This window comes from Saccopteryx leptura, chromosome 6 (assembly GCF_036850995.1).
Source record: "Saccopteryx leptura isolate mSacLep1 chromosome 6, mSacLep1_pri_phased_curated, whole genome shotgun sequence".
Classification (NCBI taxonomy): Eukaryota; Metazoa; Chordata; class Mammalia; order Chiroptera; family Emballonuridae; genus Saccopteryx; species Saccopteryx leptura.
This window is the reverse complement of record NC_089508.1, coordinates 144673612-144690991: the sequence shown is the minus strand read 5'-3', so window position 1 is coordinate 144690991 and position 17380 is coordinate 144673612. Positions and strand designations below refer to the sequence as shown.

At 45.4% G+C, this 17380-nt stretch overlaps 1 protein-coding gene across 3 annotated transcripts in view; it reads right to left on the bottom strand.

The window, feature by feature from the left end:
• Positions 1–12663, bottom strand: part of LAMB1 (laminin subunit beta 1) — a 91473-nt gene extending 78810 nt beyond the window's left edge. Inside the window, exons 1-5 of one of the 3 annotated variants that reach the window (XM_066344479.1) lie at positions 12516–12663; positions 12265–12376; positions 11036–11211; positions 8159–8294; positions 5091–5164 (exon numbers count right to left, since the gene is read on the bottom strand). In XM_066344479.1, coding sequence (XP_066200576.1) covers positions 5091–5164; positions 8159–8294; positions 11036–11211; positions 12265–12301 — 423 coding nt within the window. In that variant the 5' untranslated portion in view covers positions 12302–12376; positions 12516–12663. Of the gene's footprint in view, positions 1–5090; positions 5165–8158; positions 8295–9845; positions 9930–11035; positions 11212–12264; positions 12395–12515 lie in introns of those variants that run through there. The other 2 variants (XM_066344478.1, XM_066344480.1) reach the window with 2 other exon arrangements.
• Between the last annotated feature and the right edge of the window lie 4717 nt (positions 12664–17380).

The following is a 17380-nucleotide window of genomic DNA, read 5'->3' as shown; positions in this document are numbered from 1 at the left end:
AACTGTTGCACTTTCTCCCACTCTCCTAAAGATTAGTAAGCTGTTTCTCTTTAGAAGCTGATTATAAACAGACCCATAATATGATTGGTTAGTTTGAGTGCTTATTCTTTCGATGGTTCATTTAATAATTCAGTAGATGTGTAAAGACTTCCCTCAGTACCACACACTGGTCTATATTCTGGAGGTAGTCCATTGAGGTGTCGATATGGGTATAAATCATCATTTACAACACAATATGGCAAACACTATAGTAGAGTCATATGTGGTGTGCTTTAGAAAATAAGAGGAAGAAATTACTAACTCAGGAACTAGCTATACAAGCAAAAGACTGGAAACAAAACTCAGACTTATATTTGTACATGCACATTCACAGCAGCATTCTTCACAGAGCAGGGAGCAACTTGAGCTAAGGGGTTTACTTCATCTTTGTACAATGACAATTAAAGGGAAACACAGATGGAACTGGACAAAATAGTATAAGTTAGACTGCACTTTAGAAAAATAACTGTGGCAGAGATATCGTGCATGAAAAAAAGAGACAAGGAAACCAAGCAACAGAAAAAAGGTGAAGGTCTTAACTCAAGCCTTACAGTTTAAATACAGATAAAGGGACCAAACTGACTGCTCTGAGAATTTGGTGAAAGAAAAATGTATAGAATTGGATTCGGTGATCAATTAGATTTCAGTGGAAAGGGAGGGAGAGGAAAGAAACACAGGCACCTGAGCTCGGGTAGCTGGGGAACTATGTTACTAATAACAGAGAGACAGAAGAGATGTGAAGGCATTTGGTTTTGGACGAATGACATGTGAGGCAGCCACGTGGTGACGCCCCCTGGACAACTGAAGACAGTGGCCAGCACATAGCCGCAAGAATGGAGCTGGGAACATGGGTTCAGGAATCACTACATCCATATAACATTTGAAACCCCCAAATGTATCATTTTTCCCCAAAAAGCAAAGGGCAAGATAAAAGAGAGCCAAAGTCAGTGCTCCAAGAAAATGCATCCACAAAGGGTTAGATAAGGAAGGAAAGAGACTGGTACCAGGGACTTTAACTATATGATTGCCTTTAACATACTGTTATGGGCTGACCTGTACCCTCCCAGAGTTATTATGTTGAAGACTAAGCCCCGGTACCTCAGACCGTGACTGTATTTGGAGGTAGGGTCGTTAAAGGGATAATTAAGTAAAATGAGGTCATTATAGACCATCCCAATCCATGTTGACTGGTGTCTTTAGAAGAAATTAGGAGACGGGCATGAACAGAGGGAAGACCATGTGAAAACACAAGAAGACAGCCAGCCATCTATAAGAAGGAAAGAAAAGGCCACAGAAGAAATCTGCTGACATGTTCTCTAGACTGCAGGTTAAGCCACCGGATCTGTGATACTTTCTATGGAGGCTCTAGGGAACTAATACAGCTTCACAACACATTTGTCTCATGGATCAGGAAACCGAACTCAGAGACACCAACTGACTTGCTAGCTTTTGGAGGAACTTAGATTCAAATCCAGGCTGAATGAAGACCAAATATGTCTTTCTGCCTTATTGGCTAGTGGAATAATAGAAGACTGAAAAATGGATGCCAGAGAGGAAGGAATAAGACGACAAAAATCTTAAGAAGAGAGCAGAAGTTTAGAGGGTGTGATGAACAGGCTCAACTGGAAATAAGAGAGGAAGCAGAATGAGCACTAACTGTGGGCAGATGCTTCAGCCTGGATGAACAGGCAATGCATTCTGGGAAGTAGATGTCAGATGACAGTGCAGGAAGGTCAGAAAGTTAAACAGACCTAGCAAACAGAACCTAAACAGACACTTCTGAATTCAAACCAATGTTTGACACATTTGGGTGACAACTAAAGGAAAAATGAGTACATTCCCAGACCTCCTCTTGCTTCTCTTAAGAATCCCAATGATCTTAAGAAATTAAAGGTCACATTTTGACAGATTCTTTGACTTATTCACTTACTAGTTGCTCAAGTTCTTTGTCTTTTTATTTTTTTACATGTTCAGGAATAAAAAATATGATACTTTATTAGAATTTTAAAGTAAGAGAGGAAAACCCAATGGCTAATGGCTAACTGAACCAACAAACTCTCCATGAGAAGAGTGAAGATACTTAGAGAGAGAGTTGCCTGATGCATGTGTCACTAGGGAGCAGAGAGGAAAAGCCTTACAGACAGTCCTGGCTATGCTTCCTGCCCTTCTGGAAATTTCTGAGTCTCAAAGGGCCACTGGCGGGTTACTTAATTTCCTGTGGAGTTAAGAAGCTGCTGGAAATGAGAACAACACATTTTACCTACAGAACAGAAGCTTTTCCATGCTCTTGGCTTAGTCACCAACCTATTTGGCCCTCCTGTGCTGCAGCGTAGCCTCTGAAGTTCACACGAAATAAAAGAGCTGTGAGTTTGGAACTGTCTGACTATATAAAAAAAAATACTGTGTATATGCTAAATAAATTTTACTAGCTTAAGAAAATGCAATGTACTCAACCATTGGCCATCTCTACGGCAAACACAAGTAAGAACAACTTGTACTCTCCATCCTCAACCCCTTCCTGCCCTCCCTATTGTTAATTGGTATCACCACCCTCCTAGTTAGTCAGTGTGGACGTCAGAGTAATTTTTTTTTAGAGTAATCTTTGATGTATTCCTTTCCTTATCCTTCCTTCCACTGCTCTGCTTCCAATCTTTCTCCAATTTATGGTTTAACCTTTGATTCTAAGGGGCCCACCTGACTTTCTTAGAAAACCGGCTCCACCTCTCGGCGATGATTCTCAGAGATGGTGTGGGGGGGAGATAATGGGACATGTTTGATCTGAAAAAGCTTCCCATCTGCTTCCCAAGGCACTTGGGCTGCAGGAGGTGGCTCCTTTCCACCCGAGGATCACAGACAGCCTCCCAGGGACTGCAGTCCCTCCTCAGTCAGTCCTTCTCAACAAGACCTCAACAGGAGCCCCCAGTGTTGTCCCAGGCCCTCCCTTGCATTTCCCCTTGACTCCCTCCCTGAAATACAGGTCTCGAGTTCACACTCCTCTGCAAGGAGTCATGGTCTTTCTGTCATCTTACTTCCCTTCCTCCCTTCGCTACTCCAAGCTTGAGGCAAATGTACATTGCACGTGCTGAACACACCTTGCCTGAGGTCCCACGCCAGAGCGGTGCTCGAACTGTTCCCTCTGCTAGAATGGCTTTTCCCCATCTTTTCCCACTTAAATCCTGCTCACTCTTCCTGGCCCAGGTCAAGCGCACCGCAGTCCTGTCCTCATGAAGCTTTCTCTCATCTCCCAGGCTACAGTTAACTTCCCGCTCCTCTGTGCTAATGCACATCATCTGAACTTCTGCTACAGCAGTTAGCACACTCTGTCGTATATCTGAGTTATCTGCAAGTAAGTTTCTCCCCTAGAAGAATGAAGTCTCAGGAGGGCAGTGACCTCTAAACCACCTCTAAAATAGCCCATAAAGCCTGGAGCAGTTTCTTTCAAACAGAAGATGGTTGGGTTAACTCATTCAGTTACTCATTTATCAGTAAATATTTATAGAGCAATTATGTGCCAAGCATCAGCACATATGGAAATGGTCACGTTTTTACTACAGGCCAGGGTAGCACGATTGCCCCTATAACCGGAGCAGAGGGATATATCACACAACTCTATAACACAGGTGCCATTATTGTTCCCACTTTACCAACAGGGAAGCCAAAGCTCTTCCCACACACAACAGTAAGGGGCAGAATGGGGACTCACACCCAAATCTGTCCAACCCCATAGATGTTGCTTTTCACATATGAACTAGGACCCGGAGGATAAGTTCTCTCCCATAAAATAAAGTATGACTGCATGCAGCCATTTTTCACATCTCAGTTAAATCACCACCTCCTCCATTTGAGCTTCTGCACTTCTGCACAGAGTTTCATCTTTGGCCCATTGTATTCACTTGAATGAATTCCAACTACAGAATATGTGCCCAAAGGACTTGTGGTTGTAAAGAAACTCAGAACTACCTTTATATGTAAACAGATGCCCTTTCCAAAGTAAAAGGACCATAAACACTAATAAAAATGTCACATAACATGAAGGCAATATCCTCATGAGTAGCTGAGTTTTAATTCTAACCGTCAGGTTGACTGTGTAATTGATGAAGGGACAAAGAGTAAGTGACGAAGGTGTTCAGTGGAAGCCCTCCCAGTCCTCTCAGTATCAGGTGTCAGTGTAAACTTTCCTCCCCAGCAGTAACAGCAGCTTCCTGGGGAAGGGGCAGAGGGCCTGGGAACCAGCAGCCCAGCCACATTCTGACCTCCACGCCCACCCATGGCCTGGCCTGCCAGGCTTCAGTAGAGGACATAGTGAGACCTTTGTGGCTACCTGCCTGCATGGTAAATCTAGCCTGGTACCTTTTTCTAACCTGAGAGGGTATAGATAAGGCCCCCAACTTCAAATGAAAACTATTCACCAGTGATTTTAATCTAAGAAGTAATAAGTAAATTATAGGTTTAGTGTGCACTCTAAGCCATGTGGAGTCTGTCATTTCCAGGCAGCTGCTTAAGAAGAAACAAAGGGACTTTGTACAGACATTCCCTAGTACTGGAATCATTTTACATCTCAAAAAGAAAAATGATGAGAAAATCCACATTTAAGAAGGCATACAGATTTCTTAAAGAACTGTAAAACTGTTCCCACAAATTTTGCAAAACCTTGGCAACTAAATAAAGAAAATACACTCCCTTTTCAGTTACCAAACTCAGCATTAAATCATCAACACAAGTGACCAGGGATTTATTCTCCAGATGTTCAATTGTGGTTTGGAAGAGTCAGAGCTGTCTCTCCATGGGGAAATAAAAAGATACCTAATTAAAAGTTTACAGTTGAATTACCTTAGAATAGTGGCTTGCTCGGTTACTGCTGTGAAGATAGAGTATTTGTTAAGCATAGTAATTCATTTCCGTGTTTAAAAATCTACTCAATTGTCCCAGTTAATTGCAATGATAATATCTAAGTTCCCATTTAGCTCAATTCACAACAGACATGTGTTTCAAAAGGGGGATTACATAGTGTTCTCGTGTGTCACTTGTGAAAAAGTTTATGGATTCCTTACCTTGAAGGTCATTATGAGATGAGTAAAATGGAATTCTGCTTCCAAATCCAGTTGGATGGTTACATTTTCCACGCCTATAGATTTTGTTTTTTAATAAAAAAGAAAACAGTAAGGTAAAAAGGAACATCTGTGAACAATTGAGGCTATTTTCTTACGTTATCTTTATCATCTTTAGAGAAATCCTTTTTGCTTTTTATCTTAAGCTGTAGATGCAGATAAGATGACAATAAACCTGTGTTCAAGTTTAGGTGTTAAAGCACCAATCAGAAGGGTCCTTCAGTCTTCTACAAATCTTTTTGGAGTTCAACATGTTGAATCTGCTCCCTGGAATAAGACATTTGGCAGAATGCCTCCAACTGCATCAAAGACATCTTTGCTTAGAAAACAGTGAGACATCTTCCCATCCCTCCTAGCCAAGAGGCTCTCCAGGGGGAATGGAGAAGGGCACTTCCTGTGCACAGTGGGGACTCAGCTTGCACTCCAAAGCACAGGGTCACAATCCTCCTTCGGGACAAACACAAATCTTCTCTTTTTCCTTCGGCAGCAATAGGAAGGGAAATATGAGTCTACCAGTTACGCTGGTTACACTCCAATTTAGAAAAGCCCAGCCTGCCGGGGAAGGGGCTGGTGCATCTCTACAACTGAAACACAATGGCAGAGAGACAAAGGGCTGGTCCAATAAACAAGCTAGCCCAAACAAACACCCACATCTCCCTTTTGGAGGGGAGGGCCTGAACAAACAGGAGCCTGTGCTCCACGCCCTGTGGGTCCAGCGCACAGGCGCTCACACATGGAAGGGCCACTGGAATTCAGAGATGGAAAACACCTCGCTCTAACCCCTCTGACCCCTTGGGCCCTGCCTGTTTGCAAAGGAGGCCTTCCACCTTTCCGGCACTTCAGAGGGCTTTGGGGGTCCATCTTCCAGATTAAAAGAGGCTTTAAATCCAAGAAGACAGGAATGTGTCAGATTAAATCATGTCACGGGCTGGTGTATTTTCAGGAAATCAGTAGGACTTTTGAAATAAAGCCTCCTGCTGGAAGACTACCAAGTCGATTGGGGGGGGGGGGGAAGTGGTCACTGGAATGGATATGAGTTAGCTGGAATGTTAAAGAAAAAAATTATAGTCATATACTAGCTTTATCTAAATTTTTTAAAAGAACTACATGATAAACCTCCTCTGGACACTTCTTTCCATGTGAAATGTTAGCCAAGTAACCATACATCTCCCCTTTCCAGGCTTTTAAAACTCAGCAATATTTGTTCCAAATGAAGAGACAAGGAAACAATGAAATACACACAGGACGAGCGCCATTTCTGCAGCATCAGACCATGCGCTGCAACATGTGGCCTAAAAGCACATTCCACTTGAAATTTACAACCTAATAAAGTACCACAGTCATTTTAATGTGGGAAGAGAAAGCCAAGGAGGAAAGAAACAGACCATTACTCCAGTGTGTCTGATCTCTGCCAGACCAAGGGCAAGGCATCATGGAGGTGAGTTAAAAGTAGCTGCACAAGCCCAGCTGGAATCTATGCCTGAGAACCAGTCATTTATGCCTCCATGTAAAGCTCCCTGTGGACAAAACACCCAAAAAATAGATAAAATCCCATTTACAAAAAAATGTCCTGAATTGTAAACTATCAGACAACAAAGAGATGACGGGACAGTAACAATCCGCCTGACTTTCCAAAGACCAAGTTCCATAGTCTCATGTCATTGCATCCCATGTCAGTGACAGAGAAATCCGGCCCGCCTAGTGGAAAAAGCCTTCTTTCTGGCATTTGGCGACTCTTGCCACACAAATGAAAAGCTGTAGAAAATTTTAAACTCCTGATGCAATCAACTAGAGTTCCTCTAGAACTCTAGTACATGATGAACTATTTTACTGCTACTAACATGGGAAAAGCATCTCTCTTCTCTCTCTCCCTTTCAATAGAAGAATGTGAGCAGTCAGAAAACGCTACTCGTCAGTAGTCCTCTGTAGTCCATGCACAGATTGCCAGAAAATTCTCTTTCACACTAATCTATCAACCAAGATATTGTCCTATAAGAATTAATAAGACACTGATACATGCTTTCTGGGGACCAGTCTACCTCAATCAAGCCAGTAACCAATGGAGTCCCAAGGCCAACCAGAGAATAATCAACCCTCCCCAGAAACCAACAGTCTTCTAGAAAGCATGTGGGATGTCACAGTCAGTGATGAAGAAGTCTATTAAGGGAGTTCTTCTTTATAGAGTGAATGGTGGCAAGCATTCAAACATTTCTCTGGTGTAGGGTATATATCTGAAGTGTAGGCATATCTCTCAGGTGTAGGCATAAAGAGATTTAGTAGTGTCTGTGCTTTCTATGGCTGGACTTAGGTTCACTTGAGAGCCCTTTCTCATATTTTTTTAAATCTAATGATACATGTTAACTAACAAACACAACAACTCTTTTCCAAAGTGCAGCATTCAAGTTTGAAACAAGAGTAAACCTAATTTCAATTTAATTTTACAGCAATAGTAATATTATATGTGATGAATTTATTAAACCAAAATCCAAAAGACAAAGAAAATACAAAGGACTGATTTTCACACTCACTAGGTAAACCAACTCGGGGTCATCCATGTTGACCAAGTCTTTGAAAAATCACATCTCTTGCTTGTTTATAGTACTATTATTGAATTTTCTTTAGATAGAAAGAAGGTGGAGATAGTGGTGGGGGCTGATTCTGCCCTTTCATTTGGGGTTGATTAAAATGAAAGATGCTTAATTTTTGTGGAAGAATAGGGTTCTGAGATAATACCTTCCCATGACCTCCTCAGCACCTGCACTCACTCCCCAAAGGTCCCCTCAGAATGATACTTTGGTCTAGTATGAAAGGTTTCTTTCTTATAAGTGCACGCTTTAGGAAGAAGGATTGGATTTTACCAAGAGAAGTTAGTGCTTCAGGCAATAAATCTGTCAAAGGCCATGATCACAGAACAGAGCAACCAGTCCTGATCACAGACACCTAGGAGTCTGTAAACCCCTTCCAGGTGACCAACCACATTCCACAAACTTGTTCCCACACCAACCACATACCATTTTCAGATTGCCACCAAATCTTAAGGCGGTTTGGAGCAAATGTAGTGACCACATTTTCAATGAGATGACTGTCAGGATTGAGGGTCTCATGATAAGGATCTTGTGAATTGCATATGAAGCATTTCTTGTCCTCCTGAAAGCAAAGTTAGTTTCATGAGTTGAGGAAACAATCGCACATATACCCTCCAAATAAAAACCAAGCCCACAATACAAAAATCAAACCTATTTGCTTCAAGAAAAATGAATGTGCTCCAATTATTTAAATGACATATCACATGTTTTCACTTTAATTTACTGAGTATAAAATTCTCCTGAAAATGCCCTCCTCTTTTGCACATTCAAGGTCAAAAGTAAAAGGAGGTACTGTTTCCATCAGCTATTAACTTAATCAAAATGAAATTTCTAGGTTTAAGCCTTAATCTCAATAAATAGCTAGAGAAGCTTACTCTTCAAGTATAGTGCAGAAAAGGTATTAGAGAATTTTTGCTGACATAAAGCAAACAGAAAATGAAAGAAAAAAAACCCAATTTGGCCTGATTTTCTAAAACCTACATAAGGCAGACACCAAGTATTACACAGACAAATTTAAGAACATTTGGGAACTATAGAACAAGACTTCTTAACTTCTACTCTGCCCAAGCTGTGTAGCCGTGGTGGTGGCCTGTGGACCACAAATTCTCAGGCTACCTGGGGAAGGGTTATCAGGTTGTCCCAGCGTATTGGGAGCACTATAAAGTGGGGCCCACTCAAAGAACACCAAAGTGGACCTGAGCTGGAAGCGCGGCACACTTTAGGGTTTAGAGTAGCTTCGAACTGTTCTCATTTCCCTTCCCCCTGAAATGGGAACCACAGCCACCCCGCCAGTTGGGTCAGGAGAGTTCAAAGAACCTCCTTTGTACTCCAGCGTGGCAAATCATAAACAGCGAAACATAATCGTTCCCTTCCCACACAGAGGTCTGCTTTCTAGCTAGGGTTTCTGAAATGCAGACTGTCCTTAAGTCTGAAAATGACACTGCGACTGAAATCTACAGAGACCCACACACACCTTACAAACAACATATAAGCAGGGGTGATATTCTTACAAGGAAAATAGCAACTGCCTGTACCATTACAATTTAATTTATTTATCTGCTTCCTCTCAAAACAATTTAGAGCCTGGCAAGATGAAGTCATGAAAATATAGAGACCAGAAGTCAGGGATACAATGGGACCGTAAACAAAATACAAAAGCTTCCGGACTCACTTTTTACCAATCCCGCCTAGGCCCTTTCCTCAGGCGCTGATATCCCTAGAGAGCAAGGACTCCACGATTTCTTGGCTAATCATGTAAATCAGAGAGCCTGGCTCTACTTGCTTTTAACACAAACAGTCCAGTTCTTATTCTGGTCAAAGCTGGTTTCAGGGCCTAGTGATTCATTTACAGGATGTCCTGGCTTTTTGCAGTAAATGTTAACATAATATTTTAGTTGAAATTTACATGCTGATATTGAAAAGGGAACACAAATAGTCTTCATTAACTTGTCCTCAAAGACACTACTACTGAAGAACAATTACCAAAACTTACAAAAAAGTGTTTAATTATAGCCTCCTTTCTAATCAGGAGGAAGCAGTCTAGACATCTTTGCATAAACCTGGAAGCAAATGAATGGAATCCACTTTACCACATTCCTTTGGTTTCATTTACCAGGTTTCCAAAATGGGTCTCCTTCTGCTTTGTAAAAGCAGACTCCATCTCAGGAACATGCTGTGTAAACAGCGCAATGTCCTCCTCCTGAGGGGCAGGTACACAGGTGGATGGAATGACCAAAATTAGAGCAATAAATTGGCTTGAAACTTGCCTCACTGTGAGACTAATGACTGCTTGCCTGAGAGGCCAGAAATGTCAGTCACGTCTTGGAAAGGGTTCCTCATTCTGAAAATTTACACTCTCATCTTTTAAAATTAGTTTTGACTTTGTAAAAATGTAATCTCTGAAATCTAAAATCTGGTTCTACTTTTAGAAACAGAAAACACCTTGAAATTTCAGTTTGGTCCTCATCTATCAGGGTACCATGGCAACCAGGGCATTTTTGGAAAAGAAAGCATTATCCTGGTATCTAATAAAGTCTAATAATAAATGTAGATAGGGGAATAGCACCAAATGAGGTGAGAAAAACCGGTCTGATGACCGCAGTGACCTTACAAGGTGTCTGTCAGTGCTGGAATATCCTTTATCCGAGATCAAGATTTGGAAAAACAAACAAACCAAAGTCACTACTAAGAAAGAAAGAAGAAGGAAGGAAGGAAGGAAGGAAGGAAGGAAGGAAGGAAGGAAGGAAGGAAGGAAGGAAGGAAGGAAGGAAAGGAGGGAGGGAGGGAGGGAGGGAAGGAGGGAGGAGGGAGGGAAAGAAAGAAAAAAGAAAGAAGGAAGGAAGGAAGGAAAGAGAGAGAGAAAAAAAGAAAGAAAGAAAGAAAGAAAGAAAGAAAGAAAGAAAAGAAAGAAAGAAAGAAAGAAAGAAAGAAAGAAAGAAAGAAAGAAAGAAAGAAAGAAAGAAAAGAAAAAATTATTTTTATACATATTTCCAAAGGGGAAAAATTACACACGCGCGCGCGCACGCGCGACTTTTGGAACTGGCAGGGGCCAGGTCTGTCTGCAGCCCTGCTTTTCCATACCGCCTGTGCCGACGGCTGTGGCGGCAGGAAACGCTTGGCGGATGCAACTGTGCAAACTGAGATGGAGCAAAAGGGTGAGCTACCAGCCGAATCCCGGCCTCCCTGGCTGGCCCGGCTTCCTATCTGGGTAGCTAGCAGGATGCGGAGTCCCCTGGCTCTGCCCCTTTAGTTTGGACCGGATGAGGTGCGCGCAGAAATTCTAGCTGGGCTCTCCACCCTCACCTGGAGGTGGCTAACGATGCAGTAAGGCTCAGGCGTGTGCAGCCCGCACGTCGAGGTCACCGAGAGCCTCTGTGCTCGGCCAATGAGAAGGTCGCCGGTGGCTGGGTAGCAGCTGCCCTCCGCACAGCCGTAGCTGAACTCCGGTTCTTGAGCGCTCACTCGGACTCCGAACACCGCTGCAGAAGGGGTGAGGGAACGGCGTGGAGGTGGTGGTGGAGGTGTTAGGGATTTGGGAGTAGGGAGCGAGCCCAGCAAAAGGAACAAGCAGGAACCCGGATAGAGTAGGTTCAGAAGAAAGCAGAATGCACAGAAAAGAGACACAATGGAGAGGTGAGTGAAGGAAAGGCGGGGAAGGCAGGGATGTAGAGAGGGTTCGGAAAGAAACAGGATCTCAAGTTTGTCCATCAGCCAAGGGCATCGCGCCCAACCTGCCATGCCCTGAGGGAGCAGCTCCAGGCACAAAAGATAGATGTGGAGACCCGCCACTTCGACGTGACTGGACCTGGGTGCAGGGAAGCTGGCAAACGCCGTACAAATGCGCTGGAGTGCGTATGTGAGCCCGCGTGCACGTGGCAGCCCGTGCATCCTTGCTATGAGTGCGAGTGTGTGTGTGCTCAGAAATCTGTGATCCAGGGAGCACATGAGAGTGTATGCATATGTGTGCGTGCGCGCACGTGCACGCGCAAAAATCCCTAGGTAGGGGGCGGGGAGCGAGGTGTAGGACTTGTCTGGGACACCGCTTTCTCGAGCTAGGGGTGAGCGGCAATCCCTGAGGCTTTGGAGCGACTTCAACGCTTCGCCATTCCAGGGAAGTTCCCTGTCCAGCTGTTTCTGGCGCCATCCGGGGGCAGACAGCGCTGGTTAATTAAAGCCACATGGCCCCAGTCAGTTCCCAGGACAAGCCTGCGCTCAGCTCCGGCACTTTACTGGGAAATGAGCTCCCGGGGAGCCTAACCTCTGTTCCGGAGAGCCTAGCAGGAACGGGCGGAAGGTGTAAAGTCCCACACAGCGACCGAAGCTCTGGGGACAGAGCCCGGGGCATGCAGGTACGCGATGATCCTCGCGCCGTCTTCAGCCGCCACCAAGAGCGCTGGCATCTAACCCCAGGGCATAACTTCCATTCCAGCCCCTCTCCCGATTCCCCAGGTGCCCTCGAAGCTGAATCAAACGCCTTTGGGGGTTTCTTTCCCCATATTCAAGCCCCCCACCCCCCGTTTCCACGGAATTACCTAAGACACTGAAAGCGAACACCTGGAGCAGCCCCATGTCCAGTCCCTGCAGCCGAGGCGACACCGCAGAGGAACGATCACCCAGTCGCCTGCCTTGCTTTCTCGTATTCTTCTATGGAGTGGTGGTGTGGGGGGAAAAGGCAAATGTTCAGAGAGAGGAGAGGGGCCCTTCCATTTCCTGCCGCTCCCAGGGAAGCAGGGGGTGGGAGGGTGGAGAGGGGAAAATCGCGCAGCCACTTTGTTCAGCTCACCCGGAGGTGCGAACGCTCTTCAGCGACCGGCAGCCCAACCCAAAGAACGGAATTAGAAAGTTTCGCGTTGGAAGGAACTGAGGGAGGCGCCTCTGCTCATGCGCATTTGGAGAGCCAGCAGAGGGGGAGGGCGGCGGGAGGCCACTACTTGGCCTGGAGGGGGTGAGGACCCACCCTCCCGGGACGCTTTTGTTTTAAGGAAGCGTCTGCGGTTGCTGCCGGGTTTGAGCTTTTTCAGTTCCCTGCAAGGAGCTACGGGGCTGCCACCGGGTGTGTGTCCCCCGGCGTGCAGGGGGGGGTGGGTGGGGGCAGCGCGTGGGCTGGTCTCGGAGGTAAGCGTTCATATCGTCAGGCTTGGGGGGGGGGGCGGTTGGGACCTCCCGCGCTCTCGTGCAATTTACATTTGTAAGGAGTCAAGAAAAGGTGCCCAAGGCTACTAGCTCTTGCGCTGAGCCCTCGGGAAAGGCGGGTTAACCCTTTAGAAAGGGTAGACAAGTCAGGCTGATACCTGAGAAAGAAGCGAAACGTTGGTATCAATGTCGCTGAGCTTGGGCTAGATGGGACATCTTTGTCTTCACACGAGGGAAGGAAACTGCTTTTCACCGCTTCCTTTGCTCACACACGTATCCAGGACCTGCCCAGGTGGCCACGGCATTGAATTACCTATCTGAACCTACTTTTAAAAATATACTTCTTACTTAAATCTAGACGATGGTTCTACTTGAGATCATTTCTCGACCGACACTTCTGTTAAGTGACGCCTTTTCCTATCTCACCTTGACAGGGTTGACTCAGCCACGAAGTTAGAGGTCTCTCATGAGATTCATTTTCCCACAAACTTAACTAAGCACCACGTTGGCAACTCTAGAGAGAAACTCCATGGTACATATACAAATAATGAGGAGGGGGAGAGGGCCTCTAAGGAAGGGTCTCCAACGACTGTGTGTGACCTGTCTGATTAAATAAGGGGTTAATGTAAGCTTACCCGTAGCCTGGGGGTTGGAGAGGGAAGAGAGGCAGGTGCCAGAACTCTGCCACCGGTTTTGTGAATTAGCTTAATTCTGCTGCCTTAGCAAGGGATGGAGTCAAGGCTGAAGCGTTTTTGAGTTCTGTTCAGGGCAAAAGGGCCTCGAACGACAGAAGTGTAGTTAGTGGTTAGTCCAGTCAGGAATTTTGCTTCTTTTCTAATTAATCACCCACGGAGGTTTAAATGGCCAGTGGTCAGTTTTTAACTTTGCTGTAATGAATTAGAGCCCAGGAAAGTTTAATCATTAGACCATAGAGTGAGCTGCTTTATGAGTTTAGAAACATGCTTTCCGCTGAGGGAAGCAGGGGCCTCAGGTCTTAGCCATGCATTAGTTATTGTCCAAATCCACACTTGTCCCGCTGCAGCCTCTAACCTGCTCAGGGGCCTCCGTGCTGGCTGGGCGGCCCCAACAGTGCTGAGAAACCAGGTGCTGTTTGAGGCTATAAAGTTGCATGCAGGACCTTCAGAGCTTAATTAAGAAAAATAGGCCCTGGCCGGTTGGCTCAGTGGTAGGGCGTCGGCCTGGCGTGCAGAAGTCCCCGGTTCGATTCCCGGCCAGGGCACACAGGAGAAGCGCCCATCTGCTTCTCCACCCCTCCCCCTCTCCTTCCTCTCTCTCTCTTCCCCTCCCACAGCGAGGCTCCATTGGAGAAAAGATGGCCCGGGTGGGCGCTGGGGATGGCTCCTTGGCCTCTGCCCCAGGCGCTAGAGTGGCTCTGGTCGCAACAGAGCGACGCCCCGGAGGGGCAGAGCATCGCCCCCTGGTGGGCAGAGCGTCGCCCCCTGGTGGTCGTGCCGGGTGGATCCCGGTCGGGCGCATGTGGGAGTCTGACTGTCTCTCCCCGTTTCCAGCTTCAGAAAAATACAAAAAAAAAAAAAAAAAAAAAAAAAAAAAAGAAATAGGGAAAGGCAAATCTCTTTTTCCTCTGTCATGTTTTAATACCCTGGGCCAGAGTTGCTCCCTACAGTTCTTCATCTATGCAAACTGCAAGCCTCTGCTCTCACAGCGGCTGAGTCCTGTGGGCTACCTGGCAGTCACACCTGTCCCTGGGCAGTGTCCTCCCAAGGGGCAGAGTTCCTCACCCCCATCACTCTTCGAAAGCTCCCTGCTCTCCTGACCATATCGCAGAGTAGTAAATTTAATACTACTAAGAAAATTAGACATTTATTGTTGGGTTGTTGTTGGGTTTTTTTGCATGTATATGTGCAGGGGGCGCAGGTATAATAATACTTTCACTTTCTGCCCACTCCATCTGAATTTGTCCACCTTCATTCCCACCTTTATCTTTTCTGCTTCTGCCCTGGAAGTGTGTGCCCTCATCAGAGTTCCTACAAGCAATGCTTGCACACACAAACCTGCTCCATTTCCCCATCTTGGGGAAAAACCCGCAACCTGCCTTTCTTCTACACACCCATTTTCCTCCTATCCTCCCTTTGTCTTCATAGCCCGGGTTCTTGAAAAAGCAGTCTGCACTTACAGTTTCCTACTGCCTTTCCCTTTTTCCTGTGTAATGACTTCCAGCTCCACCAGTGGGCTCAGTAATTACTGCCAGACCTCTAGTTGCCAAATGCATTAGGCATGATCCTATGAGGTCTCTTTTTGGCATGTTTTACAGGATCCCTCTGCCTTCCTGACTCTCTTTTCCTTGGCTTCCAGGACACGTTTTGCAACAGGACTCTGGCTCCTCCTCTTCCGCTTCTCCTTCCCTTCTCTGATCCCTTAAACTTGAGTGTTCCCGAGGGTTCTGTCTCCAGCTTTTCCTTCTACATACTTTCATTCACATTCAGGGTCTCCAGCACCTTGGCCATGGTACTCCCCTGGTCTATAACTCTAGCTTTGTACCTTGCTTGGAATTTACATGGAATTTCTAACAGTCTACTGAATATTCCTTCTTTGGTGACCCATAGGACATGTGTTACAAACTGAACTCATCTCCACCCCTGTGGAACAAAATGTGTTCTTCTGTTTCCAATTTCAATGACTAGCACTATGATCTACCCCTTAGCTCAAGACAGAAACCTGGGAACAGGACTGGCTATAGAATTGTAGGGCCCAGTGCAAAATGAAATTGAGCACATGGAACCCTTGTTCAAAAATTGATGATTTTGAGAAAGTGGCAGTAACACATTATACCAAGCCTGGGACTCTTCTGAGTAGGGGACTCTGGAAGACTGTCCAGATCAAATGCCTTTGAAGCCAGCCCAGCCTGGGCATCATGCCTGACATTCCCCTCTCTTTTGCCTCTTCCCACCCATCACCATGCCCCTGTTGCTCCAATCTTGTGTCCCAATGCCCATGGGAGCCCCCTGGCTGGTGTTCCTGCTTCCAAACTCTCCCTTTCTCCAATCTAATCCTCCATAATGTTGGAATCCATGGGAGTCTGAAAAGACCAGAGTAACAGGCTTTATTAAAAGGAAGAAAGGAACCCTGCTGAGCACTTCTCCAGGGAGAAGGGCAGTGGTTACAGACTAGGGGCGAATTTTATAGGGTGTGGGAGAGCCTGAGGGCGGTACTGAGTCAGAAGTTCTGGTATGTTCCCTTTTATGGTTTTAGGATTTCAGCTTTCTGGAATGCTCCTTCTTAGGGCAGGTTGATCAGCTTTCTGGAACTTTTCTGCTTCAGGGGCGATTATCCAGTAAGTAAGGGTGAGGTCAGGCAGCCAGGTGGGACAACAAAAGGGCAGTTGGAAGTTCTGGTAAACTCATATATCTATCATTTCTCAACTCTGTGGTATGATAAAAAGGAAAAGAGGTGGGTGGAAGGAGAGAGTATGGAGTTCAGGAAGGAGGTTTGTCTCAGACTGGCCATCTCCTAGAGCTACTTCCTGCTGTTATCCCTATTGGGGGCCTCCTTCGTGAACTCCTCCCTGGGGTAGTTGGAGTAGGGGTTGTAAAAGCATTTGATTGTAGGTAATTCTGGAGATTTCTGTCATTTGAGGAACTTGATAAAGAAAGAAGCAAGCATTAAAATTAGGTACAAAATTAGGATTGGTCCTATAATTGGTGCTAGCATTGAGAATAAGGGGTTTTTCCACCGTTGTTCGAAGTAGGGGTGTTTTTATAGAGTTCCAGATTTTTCTTTTCACGAGGGCAGGTTTCAGGTTTGGTGTGTAGGGTTAAGTAGATTTTTTCCAATTTTCTGATTGGCAAAGGTCTGCATGCAGTTCTGTAAGAAACTAGTGAACAAATGTAAGAGACAGGGTCCAAAAGTTAGAAAAATAAATAGGGGAGTGAGGGGACCAATGAAAGGTAATAGTAAAGACATCTAGTTTGTGTGAAACCACTGATTCCATGTTTACGAATTCACTGGGCTTGAGAGAGAGAGAGAGAGAGAGAGAGAGAGAGAGAGAGAGAGAATAAGACAGGGAAGTGGCCAGTACCCTTGCACCTAGACCTATTTTTATAGAAATTTTTAAAGAAACAAGAAGAGGGATTACCTGTATAGCTTGTTTGGTCCTTAGCTTGATGGGCAGTGTACTAGGAATTGAAAGAGGCTCATGGGATGGGATTAGGTTGATATTTGGGGTGAGACAGATTAGGGTACAGGTTTCTGTCTAATTAGTAGAGAGACACATATAGGTGTTATGCCGTTTTTCTACTTTAGCAGCAGTGGGAGTTGCCAGGATCATGGTGTGTGGACCTGTCCACGTGAAAGTCAGTCCTTGGGTGATGTACTGCTGGAAGCGCCTCTTGGACAGTCTTTGAACAATTTGCTGAGTAACCTGTAAATCCTGCAAGTACTTAGGGAAAGGGTGGTTACATTTCTACACTTTGCAGCTAGAGTTTAAGTCCTAGTGACCACTGCTTCTAGCTGGAATTAGCAGCAGGTCCCAGCCTA